Source organism: Physella acuta, unplaced genomic scaffold (genome assembly GCF_028476545.2).
Source record: "Physella acuta isolate Inbredline_101_S28 unplaced genomic scaffold, ASM2847654v3 ptg000573l, whole genome shotgun sequence".
Taxonomy (NCBI): Eukaryota; Metazoa; Mollusca; class Gastropoda; family Physidae; genus Physella; species Physella acuta.
This window is the reverse complement of record NW_026732092.1, coordinates 25,309-48,722: the sequence shown is the minus strand read 5'-3', so window position 1 is coordinate 48,722 and position 23,414 is coordinate 25,309. Positions and strand designations below refer to the sequence as shown.

The 23,414-nt window shown below is 39.2% G+C and overlaps 1 protein-coding gene across 3 annotated transcripts in view; it reads left to right on the top strand.

The window, feature by feature from the left end:
* Positions 1-22,457, top strand: part of LOC131946854 (solute carrier family 28 member 3-like) — a 36,478-nt gene extending 14,021 nt beyond the window's left edge. For 2 of the 3 annotated variants that reach the window (XM_059307831.1, XM_059307832.1), the window contains exons 2-14: positions 4,446-4,982; positions 8,515-8,715; positions 9,171-9,412; positions 10,066-10,210; positions 10,907-11,146; positions 11,588-11,749; positions 12,921-13,046; positions 14,212-14,342; positions 16,189-16,357; positions 18,100-18,221; positions 18,695-18,830; positions 19,893-20,073; positions 20,795-22,457. In XM_059307831.1, the coding sequence (XP_059163814.1) occupies positions 4,845-4,982; positions 8,515-8,715; positions 9,171-9,412; positions 10,066-10,210; positions 10,907-11,146; positions 11,588-11,749; positions 12,921-13,046; positions 14,212-14,342; positions 16,189-16,357; positions 18,100-18,221; positions 18,695-18,830; positions 19,893-20,073; positions 20,795-20,820 (2,019 nt within the window). In that variant the 5' untranslated portion in view covers positions 4,446-4,844 and the 3' untranslated portion in view covers positions 20,821-22,457. Of the gene's footprint in view, positions 1-4,183; positions 4,272-4,445; positions 4,983-8,514; positions 8,716-9,170; positions 9,413-10,065; positions 10,211-10,906; positions 11,147-11,587; positions 11,750-12,920; positions 13,047-14,211; positions 14,343-16,188; positions 16,358-18,099; positions 18,222-18,694; positions 18,831-19,892; positions 20,074-20,794 lie in introns of those variants that run through there. The other variant, XM_059307830.1, reaches the window with a different exon arrangement.
* The last annotated feature ends 957 nt before the right edge of the window (positions 22,458-23,414 follow it).

Below are 23,414 nucleotides of genomic sequence, written 5' to 3'. Positions count from 1 at the left end.
ACGGTCGCCTAGGGCGCTGTCCGTTGGGGGGCGCCAAAATGGGTTGGAAAAACAAATTGAAAGTTTGAGGGGGGCGGGTGCAAATCGAAAGTTTGAGGGGGTGGGGTACACATCGAAAGTTTGTCCCCGGGCGTAGGTAAGGGTCGCTACGCCTCTGATAATACGAGGGCACGAAAAAAATTGCGGGGGGGGGGGGGGGGGGTGGAAGAGGCGCTTTTACTAAGTTTTGCCTAGGCGCTAAATAACCTGGCGCCGGCACTGGGCGTAGCGACCCCTCCCGGCGCCCGGGGCGAACTTACAATGTTGGCGCCCCCATATATATATATATATATATATATATATATATATATATATATATATATATATATATATATATATATATATATATATATATAAATTCAAATCCAATGTGGAATTCAAATGCATTGTTAGGAAAACCTCACTCAGGATCTATAGCTAAATGTGAATTAGTGCTAGATTAATTAGTGAGGTAGTGGACGGCCGTTACAGCTAGATTAATTAGTGAGTGTGATTAATTAGTGAGCTCACTACGTCAGAATTAAAATATATTATTTTAGGCACATACGCTTTAAGTAAACCATGTGCAAGCAGGAAATAATTAAACTTTGTTTTTAAATGTTCTGTGATTTTAAGTTGATTTTTGTTTGTTAATTTTTTTAAAATCTGCTTTTACCTCTCCATGACATTTAACTAGTATAAACAGAATACACTGTTCAACTTTAATTTATTATAGTCTGTAAAAGTAATTGTGGGGCCCAAAAATAATCGGGGTCTCCAGGCTGTTGCTTTTTCCCCTCCCCCCCCCTCCCCCCTTAATCCCTCACTGGCTCAGTCTGTATAAGACTCTAAATCCTATAGCTTTAATTACACACGAATGCGGGTTATTTCATTTATATCTCAAACTGGATTCAAAGGGAGCACCTTAACACAACATTCTTTCTAACAATAAACTGGTTTGTATTTAATGCTCACTGGCTCATTAGCAATGTAGCTCTAAGCCCTATAAGCCAACCAGAGTTATATTATGGAACATATTGAAATTTAATACTAACGCCGCAGTGGGATTTATTAAATAATGTTTACTAGAACAAAAGGACGTTTTCCTGACATTGCGCAACTGACAAAGCAAATATTATTTTCAACGATTTACAAGCAACACTGATTATTACAAAACTGATAAATCACTGGTTTAATATTTCTCTGAATTCTTAGATGGTTTGGTCTTTATGTACTTTATAACCTAGGTATAGCAGTAATTTATTACGGCACTTGTTAGAATAGCTATAACAGCCGCCCACTTCGTCACTTGTTAGAATAGCTATAACGGCCGTCCATTTCGTCACTTGATGGAGTAGCTATAACGGCCGTCCATTTCGTCACTTGGTAGAATAGCTATAACGGCCGTCCATTTCGTCAATTGTTAGAATAGCTATAACGGCCGTCCATTTCGTCACTTGATGGAGTAGCTATAACGGCCGTCCATTTCGTCACTTGGTAGAATAGCTATAACGGCCGTCCATTTCGTCAATTGTTAGAATAGCTATAACGGCCGTCCATTTCGTCACTTTTTAGAATAGCTATAACGGCCGTCCACTAATCCTACAGTGAACCTAGTTGTAAAGACCGTCCATTACGGCACTTTTTAATCTAGAAATATCGGCCGTCTACTACGTCACTGGTGAACCTGGCTATAATGGCCGTCCACTATACCACGTTATAACCTACCTAAAACGGCCGTCCACTTCGTCATTTGCATATTACTTTTAATAAATCTTCTGTGTAACAAGTAATATAGGATATAACATTGAATAGAACATTCTACAATTAATCTGCACATTTAATTAAACTATTGAGTAATTAATTACAATTTCACAGCGAGAACATTTCGAATTTGAGTAAGTATAACAAAGGTCTAGCCGGTCTTTAAAGGATACGTGTCGTATTACCTTTAATATCTTTTCAAAGTAAGCTTGACTTACTTAGGTGGATCCAAATGATAAGTAAGTGGGTGGCTTAGCGGATAACCGACCCCAGGGGCTCGCCCGTTTTGACCCATACAGACAGACAGGGTAAGCCAGTTAACAAAAGCTTGTAAAAATACACAACTATAACAACAAACAATCTTATTGTTCGTACTTTGTGCTTTACTGAAACAGAAATAAAAATTAGGAGATGAATTCCAGCTGTTTCCAAACGTATTTAGAATTTTAAAATCATTATAAAGACGTAAATTTTGTAATGTTGGTACTTGGTTTGATCGCCATTTTCACTTCAATGAGTAATTTCAAGGTGTTTTAAAAATGAAGTTTGAATTATTTTTTTTTTTGCAATTAAAACATCGAAATGTAATACATGAGGAATCGATATGTTAATTCAAAGACGGTCAACTTAAGTTTTTAGGTGTACCGAAAAAAATGTTTTTAAATATATTTTTTCATGATTTTTCTCAGAATGGTAATAGTATAGTAAGTTGTATAAATTCATCATCTTTTACCGTCGATGCCTAGGGTAAATGGAACCGGCAGAGAAAGCCAGTCTTTTGCAACTTTCTTGAAACCTTTTATTAAAGGTAGTCTATGGCCAGTGGATGCCATTTATCTTTCATTGGTACTTACTACAAACTATACAAAGCATCCAATATGTACATTGAAGAGATTGTTGCTTTCCAGCATTCACTGATACACAAAAAAAAACAACGGTTATGATATTATTTCTGAAAAACTGCATTCGGTCTCTTATATTTTTATTTATTTTTTTCAAAAAATCTCGCTTGTGGCAGAGATTGCTATTGTAGGATTTGCATGAACAGCCACAACAGAGCCTTCACAAAAAGAAAACATTTAATATCGTTGCGCAATTTCTGTGTCTCACGAGGCAAAAGGAACTATATATACCTATATATATATATATATATATATATATATATATATATATATATATATATATATATATATATATATATATATATATATATATATATATATATATATATATATATATAAAGTAAAAGAAGAAGAAGAAGATCTCACGAAACCAGTTGCTGAACTAGAAGCAGCATCTCTACATACAGAACTTGAAGTAAGCAGCCAAACAGAGAATGGCAATACATTCAGGAGCCCGGGGCAAGCAATCAAATGTATGCCCCCCCCCCTACATTCCCTCCGTATGTTATATAGTTATTCAAGCTGGTGCAAAAAGATGCCCCCCCCCCCCCCCCACCATTTGGAAAGGATGGTGGCACTTTTAACAGTCACTAAACCGTAAAGGTTTTTATTTTAGTGCCATTCATTTGATGTCGAAACAGTTAAATTAGTGTGTAAAGCCACGTAGCAGTTTACTTTCTTAACTTTGATTGTGTATAATACAAAATCCTAGCTTAAAATAACATTTTAAACTATTTTCCACCTGGGGTGGCCGACCCACCCACCCTCCCCTAGCTACGCCACTGCATCAACAAAATTTAATTACTGTAATTTATTTTTTGGTCACAATGACTTCAGTTTTTTTCCCTTTTAAAAAAGTACATTTCGATGCTGAAGAAAGTTAAATACCCCATAAAGATTTTCAGTGGGTTTAAATAAATAAAACCCCGCAACACGTCTATCTTTCTACTTCCTACATCTACACTGGCTAATCTTCAGCTACAAGCTATGAATGAACTAGTACAGAAAACTAACCACTGATCATTCGCTTCTATCAGCGATTTGATTCATGTCTGTGTTTTATTAATAAGTGCTATTCTGCTTGTGATATAGTAGCATTATTTAACACACATAATTATTGACAATTTTTTTAAAAAAGACAAATGTATTGACAAATATATTTTAACAAGACACAGTTATTAGTAAAGTTATTTTAACAAGAACATCTTATTGACAATAAACAATTTAACAAGAAAAATGTCTTGATAAAAACAATATGACAATAACAGTTTATAGGCGAAAACATTTTAATAGGACTAATATTTTTATTTTATAAAAAAAAAACATTTTAACAAGACACATTTATTGGCGAAAAACATTTCAACACATTTCAAGTTTATTGACAAAAACATTGTAAAGTAAACCCTCCTCGTTACCACGTGACATAGACGGCGTGGCGGTGTGGCGGGCAGAACAACAAGCCTAACCCGGATGTAAGGGTGACGTACTAATGTTGATAGACAATTTGTGCGCATGTTGTCATGGTATGGGAAGGTCTAGTCTAGAGTTATAAATGGGACGAAAATCACCGATAACAACTGTTGACTTGTTGTTATGTTATTGAAAAAACTAATGTTATTCTTTTTACTGGCATGCATACTATGTTTTCTTGAACTTTGATATTTATATTTGCTTTGAATTTGAGTGACATATTTTCATTTTTATTTTCACTGCTAATGATCATCCTAAGTCATAACAATCATTTTGTGTTTCTACTCACAGGAACGAGGTTGTGTGTACTATAGGATTTCCCTTCCAGGAATTGTGAATTGATAGTGTATTGTCACACAAGCTGAAAGCATCGTGGATTATAGACATTTATCTTTTACAAGAACTTCAAGGGATTTATTATTTTGGTGAAGTTGGTGATATTTTTAATTTCTTATGTGGAGTTGCTAATGCAGCTGTTATTTTGGAGGTGGCTAGTTGTTGACATTTCGTCAGGGTTGTGTGGATTTGTTGACAGTGGGCATTTCGCCGTTGTGCGTGTAACCTTGCTGACAAGATCTCTGTGTACTCAAGATCTGTGTGTAGTCTAGCTCTGGGTAGTCTAGCTCTGGGTAGTCTAGCTCTGTTTAGTCAGGCTCTGGGTAGTCAAGCTCTGGGTAGACGCTACAAGTCATGGAGGGGGACGGAATCTTCCTGAGGCACGTGCAGCCACTGAACCAGAACGGCCAGAACGGACAGAGCAACCCGGGCTACACCAAGGACGAGGCCGATCGGCCTTATGAGAACGGGAAAAATGGCATCAACAATCAGGTAGGTTACTTTAAACAGTGAAAAATATCCCACCTTAAGTATGGTGCATCGCGAGAATTGCGGTCTGCAACTGTATATATATATATATATATATATATATATATATATATATATATATATATATATATATATATATACATACACACCCTTATCCCCTGGTGAACTTTGGCCTCAGCTTTGACCCCTCATCCCCCCCCCCCCCCAGATAACCCATGCCTTAACTCAGCATATGTCGCCTCGTCCCCAGGGTTAACCAAACACGGTTTCATGTTATGTTTCCGAGGCTTTAGGTATATGCAAGCCTACACCGTGCATTAGAATAGACTTAATGTGGGTAGGGGGGGGGGGGATGGATAGAGTAGCAGTTAACTAGGCTATCAATTTCAATCTTGAGTTTGAAATATAGAAGGACGTGGCCCGTTGTTAATACTTATTTAAAAATTATATCGTTTTAGTTGATGCGATTTTAACATCACAGGGCAACCAAATTATCTATCACCCACACACCCAAATGTATCCATCACTTACACAACCAAACTATCTACCACTAACACAACCAAATTATCCACCACCCACAAAACCAAATTATCCACCACTAACACAACCAAATTATCCACCACCCACAAAACCAAATTATCCACCACCCATACAACCAAATTATCCACCACCCACAAAACCAAATTATCCATCACCCACACAACCAAAGTATCATCACCCACAAAACCAAATTATCCATCACCCAAACAACCAAATTATCCATCACCCACAAAACCAAATTATCCATCACCCAAACAACCAAATTATCCACCACCCACACATTTAAATTATCCACCACCCACACAACCAAAGTATCCAACACCCACACAACCAAAGTATCCATCACCCACACAACCAAATTATCCACCACCCACACTACCAAAGTATCCATCACCCAAACAACCAAATTATCCACCACCCACACAACCAAAGTATCCATCACCCACACAACCAAAGTATCCACCACCCACACAACCAAATTATCCATCACCCACACAACCAAATTATCCACCACCCACACAACCAAATTATCCACCACCAACACAACCAAATTATCCACCACCCACACAACCAAATTATCCACCACACCCAACCAATGTATCCACCACCCACACAACCAAATTATCCACCACCCACACAACCAAATTATCCACCACCCACACAACAACTTGCCTCAAAGCTAGAGTTCAATTTTAATGTGGCGTTATTATCCTGCAAAGGTAACTCAACAACTTCCAATAAAGCCTATACATTCATAAATAGAATCTGTGTTTCATATGTCACATAACACACGTTGCTCTGCACAAAACCCTTACCCTAGCTAAATGTAACCCTATACATAGCCTTCAGTTAAAAAGAGAATAATTTCTCTCTGAATAATCTTTAACAGTCAGGTGCACAACTGAAACGCTTTTTTTTTTTTTTTTTTTTTTTTTACAGTTTAGATCCAACGCTTAAAATGTGCAGTTTTATTTTTCTACATTCAATAATTTATACCTAAGTAAAAAAGTCAGAAAAAAATTATTTGCAGTTAAGTATAAACCCAGTGACTGTTTGAATAAACAAACATTTTTTTTTTTAAAGCAAGCCTCGTTTTCGGCGTGGTGGGTTGAAGTTAAAGACGACAAATCAGCTCAAAATCATTTCAATAGCCAGTGTAATGTAAAGACGACCGTATTTACAAAGGGTAAATATGAAATTCGCCTCGAAATTCATCCAAGAACCAGTCCAAAACCGAAACCTTTACCGTTTGAGACGCGATTTGCATATATGAAGGCAATAGTTTTGTGCAAGTTTGAAGTTATATGCGAGATATTGGTCGAACGACGGTTCTTTTAATAAAGTGATTGGCCACTGCCGTCTGATGGTCGTTCTATACAAATCAGAGGCGTAGCGAGGGAGGGGGGGACATATGTCCCAGGGCGCCGACCTTAGGGGGCGCCAAAATGGGTTGGAGAAACAAATCGTAAATCTAAAGTTCGATCGAGGAGCGGGGGTGCAAATCGAAAGTTTGATTGGGGGGGGGGGGGGGTGCAAAGCGAAAGTTTGATGGGTGGGGGGGGGGGGGTGGTGCAAATCGAAAGTTTGTCCCCGGGCGCCGGGAAGGGTCGCTACGCTTCTGATACGAATACTGCGAGTCTACACACCTGTATCCCCCCTTTCCACCCCAGATACAAATTAACGTAACTAGAAATATTTTTTTGTATTTCAGACAAATCATGTTTATCTTATTAGAGAATGCGCAAGTTATAATGTATTCAATCATAATAACACGAATAAAATATACGATCAGGCTGAAATTAAATGAATGGCGATATAGGGAATCACTGTTAATATTATTGAGACAGCATAATTATGAAAGTAATATTTTATAGAGCCCACAATTTTTTTTGCCGACCGTCTTCCGAATTATAAATGCCCAAGTTGTTTGTACGCCCCTCCACACACACACACACACATCCTCTTACCCTCTTTGTACCATTCACCCCCCCCCCCCCCTTCCACCCCCCGCCCCTCTTACACACACGGCACCCTACACCGAGCTGTGAACTTGATCACACTTATCCACATCTCAACCCAGCATGGTACTGCTTGACTTAATCGCTGCTCTAAATCTTCAACTTCCAGAGTAAACAAAATATATCATTGTCTAACAACTAGCCTGGAATCAATTTAAAAATAAATAGATTCATAAAACACTTTTGTATTTAATGCTGCTCGATTTAAAAAAAAAGAGGATGACACTAAATCGCAGACATTGCCAACACGATTGAATTACATCCTGTGAATTATATATTTTATTTTTCTTGGCTTTGGTTTTAGGCTACTCTGAGATTTATTTAGGGGTGTAAGGTTGGGGAGTTGAAGGGGGGGGGGGGTCTGGTTGATTTATTGCCATGTTGTTTGTGTTTATTTGACGTTTGCTGTAGTGTTTGATAAAAATATAAGAGAGTAATGGCCTAGCTTGTTTATACATCAGCATTGGATAACCACAACACTGTTCTCAATGACATACATAGGTCTGTTTAGAGGTTGGGAGAAAGATGCTTTGTTAATAAGGGAGTTAATAAAATGAGAAGTTAATAAGGTCATTAAATCAGAGTTATCGAACATTTTATACACCATATAGATAGGACAATTTTGACTCAAAAATAACTCATGTAGCATTACATTATATTTTAGAAGTCCATCCCTCGCATTCTATTTTTGTCCCCTCCCCCCCCCCCCCCTTAGGTCCATAAACTTATGTTACACTATGTTTTATTATAAACTATGTTTTTTTTTAAAAAAAAAAACAACACAGACAGGCTTTCTTCATAGCTATCTATAACATATTAGTTTTAAATCTTGCAGCTCAAAAGGGCTAATGTCCGAAAGAAGAATTACATGTCGGAGGCAATAAAAAAGTTTAACTTAATTATCACGTGATTTCATAGTGCACCCCCCATCCACCCGAACAAAAATAAACTGACACGTGTATTATATCTATGTTAAGGTTAAACTGGACGAAAGCACCAAAGTGGACTTGGAGCCACACAACGCCTACGACCAAGAGAATGAGACTGTGGGCATGTATTCCTCCACCAAAGAGATTGTTCTACAGAAGAAAAACTTCGACATCAACAACGCCAGCTGTTTCTCCAAGGGGATCATGTGGGCCCAGGAGAGTTTCACGAGAGTATGCACGGAGAAGAAGGTATCGTTTGCTGGTATCGCATACTGGTATCGTTTCACTTGTTGTCTCATCGCATGTTGGTATCGTAGCACTTGTCTCATCGCATTTTGGTATCGTGGTACATGATAGTATCGTGTCACTTACTAGTCTAGTTTTTCTTGTTGGTTTTAATCGAATCTATTACCAGCATTTTAATTTACTTTACAATTTACAACAAATGAAATGGGAAAATATTAAAGAACTTAAATCAAAAGACAACTGCATCACTTTATATCTGGGTTCTGCCTCCATTTGTTGTAAATAAAAGATACGTGCTGGGTGTGGTGGGGGGGGGGGGGGGGTTAGAATATTTTATTTGTCTTATACCTTAAAAGTGTTGTATTGTTTGTCATCAAATAAATCAAAAGTTTTAGATAGCCTTGATCTGTTTGGCTAACAAATATTTTTATCCCCCCTCCTCCCCCCCCCCCCCCCAGAGAATATTACTTCTGATTGTAGGCGTAATATGCCTGATGGCATACTTTGCCTACTTCGGCTACGCCATGTACTACAGATTTGGGGACGAGGGATCCCTACGTCTGCTTGTGTGTACCATCATCGGCGTCCTGCTGTTGGTCTACAGTTTCCTTGGCGACACCGTGCTCAAGCCCGTCCATGATAAGGTCGACTTTTTTCTAGGGGACGTCACTCATGAGAAAAAGAGAAGGATAATTCGTTGGTATGTTGCTGTTTGTGGTGTTTGTGGTGTGTTTGTTGATGGGGTGTTAGAAGGTGGTTGCAGTGGTGTTTGGGTAAATGGCGTTAGAGATAGTGGTGTTAGAGTTAGTTAGGTGTTCCAGTTTTTGTCAAAGTTGGTTGTGTATAAATGGTGTAGAAGCTACAGGTGTTTTTATTGGTGGTGTCAGGTGCTGTGGTGTCATGTTTGGTGAAATCAGTTTGTGGTGTTACATTTGGTGATGTTGCGTGTTGGAGGCTAGCATTAGTAGCGTGAGAGCTAAAGATGTCTCAATTACTGGTGTATGATGTTGTAGTGTTAGTTGGTGGTTTCAAAGGTTGCGGTGTTTCAGGTAGTGTTGTGAGAGCTAGAGGTTGTCTATATTAATGGTGTCGTTTGTCGTGGTGTAGCAGTTGATGTTGTCAGAGTGTACGGTGTTACTGTTTGTTAGTGTCCAGTTTAGTCGTGTGTCGTGGTGTAGCAGTTGATGGTGTCAAAGTGTATTGTGTTTCTGTTTGTTAGTGTCCAGTTTGGTTTGTGACATGCAGTGACGTCAAAATTTGTCGTGTTCCAACCGGTCTTGTTATATTTTGTCGTGTCCATAAAATGTCATAAATGTCCAGTATTTTGACCCCTCCCCAACCCTCCCCCCCCAGGATTCTGTACATCAGCAGCACCATCTGTATGGTGACCCTCATCATCGTGGTTGTGGCACTGGACAGTCCCAGGAATCTTCTGTCCCTGGCTGGTCTAGCAGCGTTCTTGGTGCTCTGTTTTCTGACGTCATACAGTCCAGCTATGGTGAGCAAGCTACGTCATTCTTTTAAACCTCTTGCATCCTGGTATTTGCTTCCCTTTGAGGCTACTTAGTACATGTTCATACTGAATACATTTTTGTTTTAAATCGCAAGAAATTTGTTGTTCCATTCATAAGCTGAACACTAAAATTAAAAGAGGTGTCAGATTTAAAATGTAATCCGCTAATGTCTAGGATTATTTCATGCAGGGTATTTACACCGGAAATGAAAAAAAAAATGGTGTTGGAGAACCACACAGAAAGAATCTTAAAGATTAAATTTAAATCAGTTGCTTTTTAAAAAATATATGATACAGAAGTGAAAAATAATTTTAATTTTTCTATTATATTTATAAAAGTCTAGGTTTTATTAACTTAAATAAACAAACCTTTTATCATTTGATTATTGTTATATTCTATTTCGATTAAACGAATGTGCGCGCAGACACATCCACCCCCTCATACTCATAATCCCCCACACACATATCCACATACACATTCACACTCACGCCTACACACACGCACACACATCAACCGCACACACTCCATCTAGCATACACCCATAACCCCACATACACTCACAATTACACCCACACCTAAACACACAAACTCACACATCCATCCCTACACACCCATGCCCACACACCCACACATCCACTACCCCCCCCTACCCTGTGGTCACTATCCTGCCTGTTCCACAGATTGACTGGCATCCTGTCTTCTGGGGCTTCTCCGTACAATTCTACTTCGCCATCATCATCTTGAAGACCCGCTGGGGGTACGAGACCTTCCAGTGGCTGGGGGACCGGGTCACAGAGTTCCTGGCTTACAGTGACGCAGGGGCCAAGTTTGTCTTCGGGGACTACGCCAAGATTGTGCCCTTCAAGGGGGAACCGATCGAGTTCTCTGGAGTTTATACGCTCCACTTTTTTGCCTTTGCGGTATGTGCTTTTGAGTGGCGGGCAGCTATACTTCTAAACATCAAAACCATTGTCCAGTGTTTCTTTCAGACCTGTTTTATCAAGGGTGGGGGCACTTGTAACTTAGGGGGTGGGGGCTGATATTTGTTAAAGCTGGCATTGGATGAGATCCAAGTACATATGTCTGAAAGATACGCTGCTATTGTCATTTTGGGTTCTACTGTAATGTTATGTGATATTTCAGATCATGCCTGTTATTATGATTAATGATTTGTTACATTTCATGTCAGGATTGTTATACATTTCATGTATGTTATACCTGTCTGTGTTATATTTCAGATCATGCCAGTAATAAAGTTCCATTGTTTTGTTGTATTTCATATTATGCCTGTTATACATATTTACTTTGATATATTTCAAATCATGTCTGTTATAAAGACCTACTGTTTTGTTATATTCCAGATCATGCCTGTTATAACATTCTTTAGCACCGTGATCTCTGTGCTGTATTACCTTGGCGTGATGCAGAAGATTATTCTCGTCATTGGCAGGTTCCTATCTTTCTGTCTGGGGACCACTCCAGCGGAATCACTCAACGCTGCGGCCAACATCTTCGTCTCCATGGTACGTATAACATCTTTGTCTCTATGGTACGTACACCTTTGTCTCCATGGTACGTACATCTTTGTCTCCATGGTACGTACACCTTTGTCTGCATGGTACGTACACCTTTGTCTCCATGGTACGTACACCTTTGTCTCCATGGTACGTACACCTTTGTCTCCATGCTACGTACACCTTTGTCTGCATGGTACGTACACCTTTGTCTCCATGGTACGTACACCTTTGTCTCCATGGTACGTACACCTTTGTCTCCATGCTACGTACACCTTTGTCTCCATGGTACGTACATCTTTGTCTCCATGGTACGTACACCTTTGTCTCCATGGTACGTACACCTTTGTCTCCATGGTACGTACATCTTCGTCTCCATGGTACGTACATCTTTGTCTCCATGGTACGTACATCCTTGTCTCCATGGTACGTATCTCTATGTCTCCATGGTACGTACAAATTAGTATTCATAGTACGTACAACATCTTCGTCTCTATGGTACGTAAACATCTATGTACTAATTGGGACGTACATCTTTGTCTCTATGGTACTTAAACATCTTCTTGTCCATGGAACGTTTAACGTTTTTGTACCTATGGTACAAATACCTTCGTCTCCATGGTACGTCCATCTTGTGTACCCATTGTTCGTCCATCTTTATCTAGTACGTTCAAAATATTTCTACCCATAGTACCTACAACATATCTGTCTTCTTTTTACATACAACATCTTCGTCTCCATAGTACGTACAACATCTTTGTCTTCATGATACGTATAACACCTCTTATCCATGGTGCACACATGTTCGTCTTCATGGTACGTACAACATTGTTATCTCCATGGTACTTACAAATTCTTTCTCTACATGGTGTGTACAACATATTAGTACCCATTTGACCCATCTACGTGTTGAATAACATATTTGTACCCCTGGTACGTATACAATTTCATGAATATACTTTAATTAAACTAGAAAAGTGTGAATTTAACTTCACCGGCTGACACAATAAAATTCAAGTATTTTTCCCCTTCTAATCCTGCTACACTTGTGCTCAGTCTAATACCTCTAAATGTATCTAAGTTTGTTTCTTTCACAATTTTGTTATGAAACAACCCTCACTCATGATAAACTTAGGTAACTATGACGTATATATTTCTACCTGCGATGTATATTTTTCAGACCGAGTCCCCCCTGATGATCCGCCCTTTCATCCCAACCATGACCAGTTCTGAGCTTCACGCCGTCATGGTTGGAGGATTCGCTACAATCGCTGGGAGTGTTCTGGGGGCGTACATAGGATTTGGGGTAACTAAAAATAGCAACGTCTTTAGCTTTATTGACAATTTTTTTTCTCTCCGGAATGGGATTTGTTGTACATGACTCCCAATATTTGTGTACATGACCCTAGTATTACCGAACCCATGACCCAAGCATGGGTGATCTTAATGCTGTAACTTTTGTTAGCTAGAAGCACTGGTGACCCACACCTGTAGCTGTAATCCAATATTGTAAAGGTACATTAGACGAGTTACAACACGAAATCGGTGAAGTATGCTAATGTTTTTTGTACTCGGTTTTAGAAAGTGCAAGTAAAGTTGGGATATTTTGTGTGGATTGGGTTTTAGATATGACTTTTCTAAGTGAGGGGGCTGTATGATTATGGGCTTTATAAGGTTGGGCTATATCGGCTCTTAACTAAGGTTGGACTATAGAGGTGTGTTAACTAGGGTTGGGCTATATAGCTGCTGTTAACTTAAGTTGGGCTAGATAGTTTGGATGATATAAATGTTAGATATACAAGTTATACATGTAAAATATTAGTTTTATTTTTAAACGGTGCTTTAGTTAAGTCATTGTTCACAATAAATTGCGTGCCATTTATCTGTTATTTGTCGTTAAGTATTACATAATTAGTAAAGTATTACATAATTAGACAATAAACTCCAAAGAATCATTCACAATCTAAATGAGAACCGTAGATTTCATTAAAACCCCCTTACACACCAATTGTGTTAACTGTATCAAGTGACCTCTAATACTGTTGACCCATGTATGAAGTGACCTCAAATACTGACCCCTGTATCAAATGACCTCTAATACTGACCCCTGTATCAAATGACCTCTTGTGCTCTTGACCCCTGTATCAAATGACCTAATAATGACCCCTGTATCAAATGACCTCTCGTGCTATTGACCCCCTGTATCATGTGACCTTTAATACTGACCCCTGTATCAAATGACCCCCTAATGCTGTTGACCCCTGTATCATGTGACCTTTAATACTGACCCCTGTATCAAATGACCTAATACTGACCCTGTATCAAATGACCTCTAATGCTCTTGACCCCTGTATCAAATGACCTCTAATGCTTTTGACCCCTGTATCAAATGACCTAATACTGACCCCTGTATCAAATGACCTAATACTGACCCCTGTATCAAATGACCTCTAATGCTGTGACCCCTACAGGTGCCCGCTGACCATCTACTGTCCGCGTCAGTCATGTCTGCCCCTGCTGCCCTGGCTATATCAAAGATCACATACCCTGAGATTGAGGTGCCCATTGTCAAGCCAGAGGACTACGACAAAGTTGAGAAATCGTAGGTCTTCATTTGGTCAATGTATTGGGTTCAAAGGACTTCTTTTTGTCAAATGTACTGTCTTAGTGTCATTGCTATGTTTAAAGTTGCTGATTTTGTGTATATCCTAGGGTCAGTGTTAGGTTTAAATGTGTTGATTTTGTGTATATCCTATTGTCAGTGTTAAGTATAACTGTAGTCTGTTTAGCTTTGAACCCGTGTTTTTATTCACTTTTAGTTATCGGCTCAGTTAGTAAATTTTAGCTCTAGTCATCATTTTAATTCAAATACATACGTAAGAGGCTGGGAAGGGCATTCTGCCCGACTGCCCATCTGCCCCAGCCAATGCTTCTGTCGTTTTCTGGCATCTCCCCAGGGCACAGCCATCCCTCACTTTTAAGTACGGCCACTCCCCACCACACCCCTGAACGAAATTACAAAATATACAATTTATAAACTAAATATACAATATAACAACTTTCCGTACCCCGGAAGTTTTGAGTGCACCTTCGGAAGTTTCAAGTACACCTCCCCCTTAACCCTAGAAAAATGGTTGAACGAAACCAGTTGGCAACAAGTGTTTACTATTTAGAAATGCCAAAGACTACCTAAGCGTGATACCCTTTTCATTTCGATCACCTTCGGTAAATGTATCTTTGATAGATACGTAGTACAATAAGAGGAGAGATATGGGGCGGTATATAGGCAGTGACTGTTTATTGTGTTATATGAATGCCTGTGGTAATGGTGTTGACAACATAAGTGTTTAGGTGTTCATATGGTGCTAGGGCCATAAAGCTGATAAGACACATACACAAGTGATGCTTTAATACCGGATTCTCGGGCTGGCTAAGTTTATCTCTGGGGCAGGGGTTCTTTGACTGTGTCCTTGTGGAGGGGGTGGTTTAAAATAGGTTCATTTGGTGTGTGAGATTAAAATGGGTTCTCGTAAAGTTTTCAAAGAGGTCCGTGGTTAAACATCTGTTCTATCGAACACAAGAGTTAGACGTTAAAGTTGGTTATATCCTAAATAATCATTGATTTGTGGTGTAACTAGCAGAGAATCAGTCAACTTTATACAGAACATAATTACTCATTATTTCTTTCTCAGGTATTAATTAGTTGAGTAGAGGCCTGGGGAATTCACCAGAAATTGGATCAGGGTTGACAGAATACCAAATTAAAATTCTCTGATATCTAGAGACTATCTTAAAAGACCAAAAGAATAGCTTAGATTTTCTGTTGAAAATAGCCTAGCCTAGCGTAAAAAAAGTTTTTTAGGCAGTAATTTAAGTTCGAGAAAATTTCAAATCGTGTAGCTGTGTTGAATCTAGAACACCTTTGAGAACCTCTAGTTATAGTGTACTAGGATTCACAAACAGTAAAAATTGGGTGTGAAAATAGGCCTGATTTCACGGTTACGTGACGTCAACAACTGTTTTGATAACAAGCCAAGTGTTGATTATAGGCTAACAAAAACATCCTACATTTGTAGACTGGTAGGCCTATATGACAATAAATAGTTAATGTCGAACAACAGCCAATTGACAATCAATCTTATATGCGTCTATTAGACAGTTTGAGACCCGACTTTATAATGTAGAAAAAAAAACATCCATAAAAACTTGAAGCAAAACGTGTCACATATCTCTAAACGAAATCGTCGTGTTAATACATAAGTGAATCCACGAGTTTTTTTTTTTTAATTTCAACTTTTATTTCAACGCGATGAAAGTGTAAACAAATGTATCGACGCCGTTTAAGTGCAATCACTAGTGGGTGCTGTGAACTGTGTTGTGTATGGTTTCATATACAGCTCCACCTTCCAACCCCCCCCTCTCCCCCCCACCCCATTGTATATCACCAGGGACGAAGGGAATGTGATCGAGGCCGCCTGTAACGGTGCCATCATGTCTGCCAAGATCATCGCCTGTGTCGTCGTCAACGTCATGGCCTTCCTGTCCTTGTTGAAGTTCGTCAACGCCACCCTCACCTGGTTCGGTGACAGGGTGGGGGTGGAGAACTTGACGTTTGAGGTAAGCTAGGGGTGGGGGTGGGGGTGGAGAACTTGACCTTTGAGGTAAGTTAGGGGTGGGGTGGGGTGGAGAACTTGACGTTTGAGGTAAGCTAGGGGTGGGGGTGGGGGTGGAGAACTTGACCTTTGAGGTAAGCTAGGGGTGGGGGTGGAGAACTTGACCTTTGAGGTAAGCTAGGGGTGGGGTGGGGGTGAAGAACTTGACGTTTGAGGTAAGCTAGGGGTGGGGGTGAAGAACTTGACGTTTGAGGTAAGCTAGAGGTGGGGGTGGGGGTGGAGAACTTGACGTTTGAGGTAAGCTAGAGGTGGGGGTGGGGGTGGAGAACTTGACGTTTGAGGTAATCTGGGGGTGGAGAACTTGACGTTTGAGGTAAGCTAGGGGTGGGGGTGGAGAACTTGACGTTTGAGGTAAGCTAGGGGTGGGGGTGGAGAACTTGACGTTTGAGGTAAGCTAGGGGTGGGGTGGGGGTGGAGAACTTGACGTTTGAGGTAAGCTAGGGGCGGGGGTGGGGGTGGAGAACTTGACGTTTGAGGTAAGCTAGGGGTGGGGTGGGGGTGGAGAACTTGACGTTTGAGGTAAGCTAGGGGTGGGGGTGGAGAACTTGACGTTTGAGGTAAGCTAGGGGTGGGGGTGGAGAACTTGACGTTTGAGGTATGCTAGGGGGGGTGGAGAACTTGACGTTTGAGGTAAGCTAGGGGTGGGGGTGGAGAACTTGACGTTTGAGGTAAGCTAGGGGTGGGGTGGGGGTGGAGAACTTGACGTTTGAGGTAATCTGGGGTTGGGGGTTGGGGTGGAGAACAACGTTTGAGATAAGCTAGGGGTGGGGTGGGGGTGGAGAACTTGACGTTTGAGGTAAGCTAGGGGTGGGGTGGGGATGGAGAACTTGACGTTTGAGGTAATCTGGGGGTGGAGAACTTGACGTTTGAGGTAAGCTAGGGGTGGGGGTGGAGAACTTGACGTTTGAGGTAAGCTAGGGGTGGGGTGGGGGTGGAGAACTTGACGTTTGAGGTAAGCTAGGGGCGGGGGTGGGGGTGGAGAACTTGACGTTTGAGGTAAGCTAGGGGTGGGGGTGGAGAACTTGACGTTTGAGGTAAGCTAGGGGTGGGGGTGGAGAACTTGACGTTTGAGGTATGCTAGGGGGGGGTGGAGAACTTGACGTTTGAGGTAAGCTAGGGGTGGGGGTGGAGAACTTGACGTTTGAGGTAAGCTAGGGGTGGGGGTGGAGAACGACGTTTGAGATAAGCTAGGGGTGGGGTGGGGGTGGAGAACTTGACCTTTGAGGTAAGCTAGGGGTGGGGTGGGGGTGAAGAACTTGACGTTTGAGGTAAGCTAGGGGTGGGGGTGGAGAACGACGTTTGAGATAAGCTAGGGGTGGGGTGGGGGTGGAGAACTTGACGTTTGAGGTAAGCTAGGGGTGGGGGTGGAGAACTTGACGTTTGAGGTAAGCTAGAGGTGGGGTGGAGAACTTGACGTTTGAGGTAAGCTAGGGGTGGGGGTGGAGAACTTGACGTTTGAGGTAAGCTAGGGGTGGGGGTGGGGGTGGAGAACTTGACGTTTGAGGTAAGCTAGGGGTGGGGGTGGAGAACTTGACGTTTGAGGTAAGCTAGGGGTGGGGGTGGAGAACTTGACGTTTGAGGTAAGCTAGAGGTGGGGGTGGAGAACTTTGCACGATTACAAGACTTTCTCTATACTTCGTATATACGAGAAAGTAAAAACAAAACACCTACAATTTTGTCTTACAGCTGATATGCTCCTATATCCTCTACCCTGTGGCACTGTTTATGGGGACAGAACCTGACGACTGTAGACAGATCGCCGAACTGGTTGGCATCAAGACATTCACCAATGAGTTCATAGCCTACCAGTAAGTTATATTAACTAGCAACATCTTTAATGGTCTGTTATTAATTTATCAACTACTTAACAGTTTATACAAGCAATTACAGTTTAAAACCACACTATTTTTATCCAAATATTCATATAAAACCAAATTGCTCTCATAAGAATGCTCTTATATAAACTAAAATACTTAATTGTAAAATCAAATGATTTTTTTTATAAAACCACGAAGCTATAATAAGGTCGTGGTTGGATGGTAGAGGGTACAGCTGCTAACCCGAAAGTCTTGAGTTCGAATCCCGAGCTTAATTAAGTCCGTAGGACTTTCCTGTGGGAAAGAAAAGATGATTGGACACAGTGCTGACCACACTTTCTTTTCATATGTTAAAGTCACATAAATAAGTGAACTCTACTTCATCTGCCCCATGAGCCGTCATATTTAAAAATGTTACTTGTTTTTACTTGTACTAAAATCTACTGAATGTGTGTACACTATAGGAAGTTGTCCGTTCTGCTGAGCAACCGTAAACAGTACACACAGTACGTACACTTACACGGGACCAACTCCACAAGTTTTGATGGCGATGATATCCTGCTGGGGGACGGGACTCGTTTGGTGAAGGGAATTATTTCAGTAAGTCGGGGGTGTTGTGGTATAGTGGGGAGTCAGGGGTGTTGTCTCTGGTATAATGGGGAGTCAGGGGTGTTGTCTCTGGTATAATGGGGAGCCAGGGGGTGTCAGGGGTGTTGTCTCTGGTATAATGGGGAGCCAGGGGTGTTGTGGTATAATGGGGAGCCAGGGGATGTCAGGGGTGTTTGGTATAATGGGGAGCCAGGGGATGTCAGGGGTGTTGTCTCTGGTATAATGGGAAGCCAGGGGTGTTGTCTCTGGTATAATGGGAAGCCAGGGGTGTTGTCTCTGGTATAATGGGGAGCCAGGGGTGTTGTCTCTGGTATAATGGAGAGCCAGGGGTGTTTGGTATAATGGGGAGCCAGGGGATGTCAGGGGTGTTGTCTCTGGTATAATGGGAAGCCAGGGGGGTTGTCTCTGGTATAATGGGAAGCCAGTGGTGTTGTCTCTGGTATAATGGGGAGCCAGGGGTGTTGTCTCTGGTATAATGGAGAGCCAGGGGTGTTTGGTATAATGGGGAGCCAGGGGATGTCAGGGGTGTTGTCTCTGGTATAATGGGAAGCCAGGGGTGTTGTCTCTGGTATAATGGGAAGCCAGGGGTGTTGTCTCTGGTATAATGGGGAGCCAGGGGTGTTGTCTCTGGTATAATGGGAAGCCAGGGGTGTTTGGTATAATGGGGAGCCAGGGGATGTCAAGGGTGTTTGGTATAATGGGGAGCCAGGGGATGTCAGGGGTGTTGTCTCTGGTATAATGGGAAGCCAGGGGTGTTGTCTCTGGTATAATGGGAAGCCAGGGGTGTTGTCTCTGGTATAACAGGGAGCGAGGGGTGTCAGGGGTGTTGTCTCTGGTATAATAGGGAGCCATGGGGTGTGGTGCTATAATGGAGAGCCAGGGGATGTCAGGGGTGTTGTCTCGGGTATAAAGGGGAGTCAGGGGGTGGTTAGGGGTGTGTTTCTGGTATAATATGATAATGACCAATATAACCATCTGGTATAGAAATGTAACTCCCACCCTCCTCTAACCCTCATCAACCCTCATCTAACCCTCCTACATTTCTCTACCCAGCATCGGTCTGAGATCATCGCTACCTACGCCCTATGTGGGTTCTCCAACATCGGCTCCATGGGGATCCTCCTGGGGAGTCTGTCGGCCATGGCGCCCACACGGAGGTCCACCATGTCTAAGATCATTTTCAGGGCCATGATCACGGGCAACGTCGCTTGTTTCTTCACTGCGTGCATTGCCGGTAAGGCTGGGGGGGGGGGGGGTATTTTAACCAATTCTCAGGATATTAGAAAAATTGGGATTTTAAAGTACTAGATAAATTGGGAATTTAAAGTACTAGAAAAATTGGGATTTTAAAATACTAGAAAAATTGGGATTTTAAAGTACTAGAAAAATTGGGATTTTAAAGAACTAGAAAAATTGGGATTTTAAAGTACTAGAAAAATTGGGATTTTAAAGAACTAGAAAAATTGGGAGTTTAAAGTAATAGAAAAATTTGGGTTTTAAAGTACTAGAAAAATTGGGATTTTAAAGTACTAGAAAAAGTGGTGTTTTAAAGTACTAGAAAAATTGGGATTTAAAAGAACTAGAAAAATTGGGATTTTAAAGTACTAGAAAAATTGGGATTTTAAAATACTAGAAAAATTGTTCGTCTGGCCTAAGGATTGTTGTGTCTGAAAATGGAGCTTTACTTTTTAAATTTATTTTATCGCTGTGGTTTGGAGTTATTACACTTGACATTTATATTTTAAAATGATTCTACTTTTATCTTTATGTAATAAAAAAGTAATTGAAAAATTATAACAGTTCTAAACAAAAGCTGCATTTTACCAATAACATTAATATTACAGTGCAAAAATTTGTATAAATAACTATAAATACATACGAAGACAGGAAATTTTAAATAAATTGAAATTTCAAAAATGAGATATTATTTCACATTCATTTTATCTTTGTTTCAGGTCTGTTTTTCCAAGAATTTGATTAACGAGAAATGTGATAAATAAAAAACTTATTTGTTTTATTTGTTGATTATAACACATTCCTGTTTCTTAACTTACATTTGGAGTTTATCAGATGAAAAATCGGATATTTTACTTCAACTTTAAAACTTAATGTAAAAAATATATCTATGAAATTTGTTTATATTAGCATTTCTATATTAGAACTTTATTTTACGTATGTTTTCAATCATTTAATTTATGTGAAAAATGATGCATAGCCACACATATATTTATTGTTAGATCAAATCAAATACTGTTTTTTTTTAAAACTTAATTTCGAGTTCATGAAGAAAAAAAAATTCGCTCTCACTTTCAATTTTGAATCATGAATTAATTAACTTATTTTATTTAACCATCTGACCAAACAATTTATTATGTTAGCATCTATAATTAAATGTATTAATCTTAGCATTTTTAACTTATAAATGTGTTCAGACATTTTTAAAGGCATTCTTTTTTTTTTAGAAAACGTATAGGCATTGTATACATCATTCATGCTGTTTATTTATACCAGCATTATTTTCCATACAAAATTTTCTATTCACTTTTCCCAAGGATAACGTTTACTTTGGAGCATTTTTTAAACATCTGATTTATAACACAAGTCATATCAAACAGTTTACAACTTAGTACATTTTTTTTTATTATGAATCTATTATATCTATTGAAGCTGTTTATTTAATTACTTGTGGGTATTATTTTATACTAGAGTGTTCATCCTACTGCCACATTCTTTAATGAAAATTATTTAATCAAACACAACTATTTTTCACTAAATTATACAATATTAATAACAAATTTAATAAAATATTGGAAATTATTTTTGTAAATGTTAAAGATACTAAATTGAAATCTTCAGATTCTCCGTTCTAAGATGTAAAAGGGCACTAACATGTTCACTACTAATTTATCTTACAACATTGTCACTGTGGTTTGAAGTTTACTATAGACATTGCAAGAGCGGTTTTTAATTGTATTTAAGCATACAGATCGAACTGAATTCGAATTTTTAATAATCACAACACAATGGTGCATTTAAAAAAACATTAAACACTATAGCATTGCCCTTGTCTTTCTTCTGTGATAAGTTATAAAGTAAATGTTTTACCATAAATTAATCAAACTATTTTCGTTAGAATTTTAGAGTGGTTAAGTCATAAAACGCTGCTCGTTATCAATAACAATTTTGAATGTGTTCAATTATACCCTCTTAAATGCGTTTTTTTTTATTTTAACATAAGATAAACATTACACCAAAATATTGTGTGGCAGTTTTTGTTAAGTATGTAAATAACTTCTTATACAAATATTGTATGCTTTAATTCTATTTTATAATACAACGACTTTCTACATTTAAATTGAACCTAAGTAAAATGAAAACTTTAAATGTTCTATTTTTATTTATTTTTAAAATAACCCCTTGTATATTCTTGTTTTGGTTGTGATTTCGTAAACATATTTTAAAAATAGATAGAAATCACTACAGGGTCAGGAGTTTAAATTTTAAAATTGTTTTAGCCCTTTATTTTTCGTTAAGAGCTTTACGCTTTTAGTTTCTTAGTTTAGATATAAAGAACAAAACAGAACAATGTAGATTGTTGGTAAATGTCTTAATGTCTTAATAAAGCTTACCTATGATGAATAATACAATAACTTTGTTTTTTTTTTAAAAATTAAATAATGTTTTGATGCAAGTTTAAGGAACATAACTCATATTTATCCTGATCTAATAGATTGCATGTTGTGTGTTTTTGTGTGTATTTTTCCTGTGTATGCTTTTATATTGTTTTTAAATGCAGGGCTATATAAAATAACCAACTTATATTGAATTAAAAAAAAAAAACAATAACATGCAACTTGCAGCATACATAAAATAGCATCTTACATGCAACATTTAAAAACCTGCAAATACCACACCTACAATGCAACATACAACATTTGCATTCGTCGATAGCGTTACATGATGTCAAGTTAATTAGATTTTAAATAGAAATTAAATTTTAGAATTCTCCGTCGTAGACGGTGATGAAAGGGTGGGGGGTGGTCTTTACAATTTAAGGTGAGCTGTTTTTGTAAAATTGTAATCAAGATATGATATAAATATGCTACAAATGTAATACAAATTGTAATTGGAGTATAACAAAATTGTCCTTCAATATGAACTGATTACATTTACATATCCGCGTGTATCAAACTGCCACGTAGACTCTATGATTAGCATACACATGCTTACATATTGATTACATAAGACCTGATTTTAATTGCTGGTAAGACTGCAAGTGTCTCTTCTTCAGCTGAGTTTGACAAGTGGGCTAGTAGTTCGATTCCTAATAAATGGAAGCCACTACTATGAATACATTTTCTACTTTCTAATTATTTTTTTTTAAAAGGGCCTTTCGAATAGTTTCGAGAGTATTATAGTTGGTGTCTTTACTTTTCATGAATACAGTATCCCCCCTCCCCCCATCCTCATTTCAACACCTCAGATCTCAACACAAGAGCCTATTTATATTAATAAGTAAAATTATTTTGTAGTAAAAGATTGTTATTAAACTAATTTTGATTGCAATCTAAAAAT